The 1087-nt window shown below is 45.4% G+C and overlaps 1 protein-coding gene across 1 annotated transcript; it reads left to right on the top strand.

Annotated features, from left to right (window-relative positions):
* Positions 1–222: 222 nt before the first annotated feature.
* On the top strand, positions 223–681 carry LOC138888294 (uncharacterized). The gene has a single exon (XM_070170140.1). The coding sequence runs from the start codon at positions 223–225 to the stop codon at positions 679–681; it is 459 nt and encodes a 152-aa protein (XP_070026241.1).
* Positions 682–1087: the final 406 nt, after the last annotated feature.

Below are 1087 nucleotides of genomic sequence, written 5' to 3' on the forward strand. Positions count from 1 at the left end.
GACGAGGAAGTAATGCATATAGATGAGTTGGAATTACATGAGGAACCAGGTTGGAAGCTTTTCTTTGATGGATCCACAAATGCGAAGGGTGTTGGAATAAGAGCGGTACTTATTTCTGAAACAGGACGTCATTATCCTGTTACAGCTCAGCTGCGTTTCTATTGAACCAATAACATGGCTGAGTATGAGGCATGCATTTTGGGTCTGCGACTAGCTGCAGACATGGATGTCCAGGATGTTTTGGTCTTGGGAGACTCGGACCTCCTGGTGCATCAGATTCAGGGTGATTGGGAAACACGGGATGTGAAACTCATACCATATCGACAATGTTTGCACGATCTGAGCAAGCAATTTCGATCGGTGGAGTTCAGACACATCCCAAGAGTTCACAATGAGGTTGCCGATGTATTGGCCACTTTAGCATCGATGTTGCACCACCCAGACGAAATTCATGTTGATTTGTTGTACATCCAGGTTCGTGATCAACATGCCTATTACAATATGATAGAAGAAGAAGTGGATGGCGAGCCATGGTTTTATGACGTCAAGGAGTACCTCAGGATGGGGATATACCCGGAGCAGGCCACCAGAGATAAAAAAGAGCCATCCGGCGATTGTCAAGTGGTTTCTTCCTCAGTAGAGGAGTGTTGTACAAAAGAACCCCAGATTTGGGATTGCTGAGATGTATAGATGCCAGTCAAGCCACGACAGTTATGATAGAGGTACATGCTGGAGTTTGTGGGCCACATATGAGTGGATATGTATTGGTGAAGAAGATTCTTCGAGCAGGGTATTATTGGCTCACTATGGAGCGTGATTGTATCAGTTTCGTGCGGAAATGCCATCAATGTCAGATACACGGAGATTTGATTCATTCTCCGCCGACAGAATTGCATACAATGTCAACGCCATGGCCATTTGTTGCATGGGGCATGGATGTCATTGGACCTATTGAGCCGACAGCTACCAACGGTCATAGGTTCATTCTGGTAACCATCGACTATTTCACTAAGCGGGTTGAAGCTAAAACTTTCAAGTCGGTAACCAAGAAGGCAGTGGTGGATTTTGTTCACTCCCATATCATCTG

The sequence above is a fragment of the Nicotiana sylvestris genome, chromosome 3, assembly GCF_000393655.2.
Source record: "Nicotiana sylvestris chromosome 3, ASM39365v2, whole genome shotgun sequence".
Lineage (NCBI taxonomy): Eukaryota > Viridiplantae > Streptophyta > Magnoliopsida > Solanales > Solanaceae > Nicotiana > Nicotiana sylvestris.

Coding starts and splice junctions, on each gene's coding strand:
- LOC138888294 (XM_070170140.1), top strand. CDS start 223: ATGGATGTCCAGGATGTTTTGGTCTTGGGAGACTCGGACCTCCTGGTG.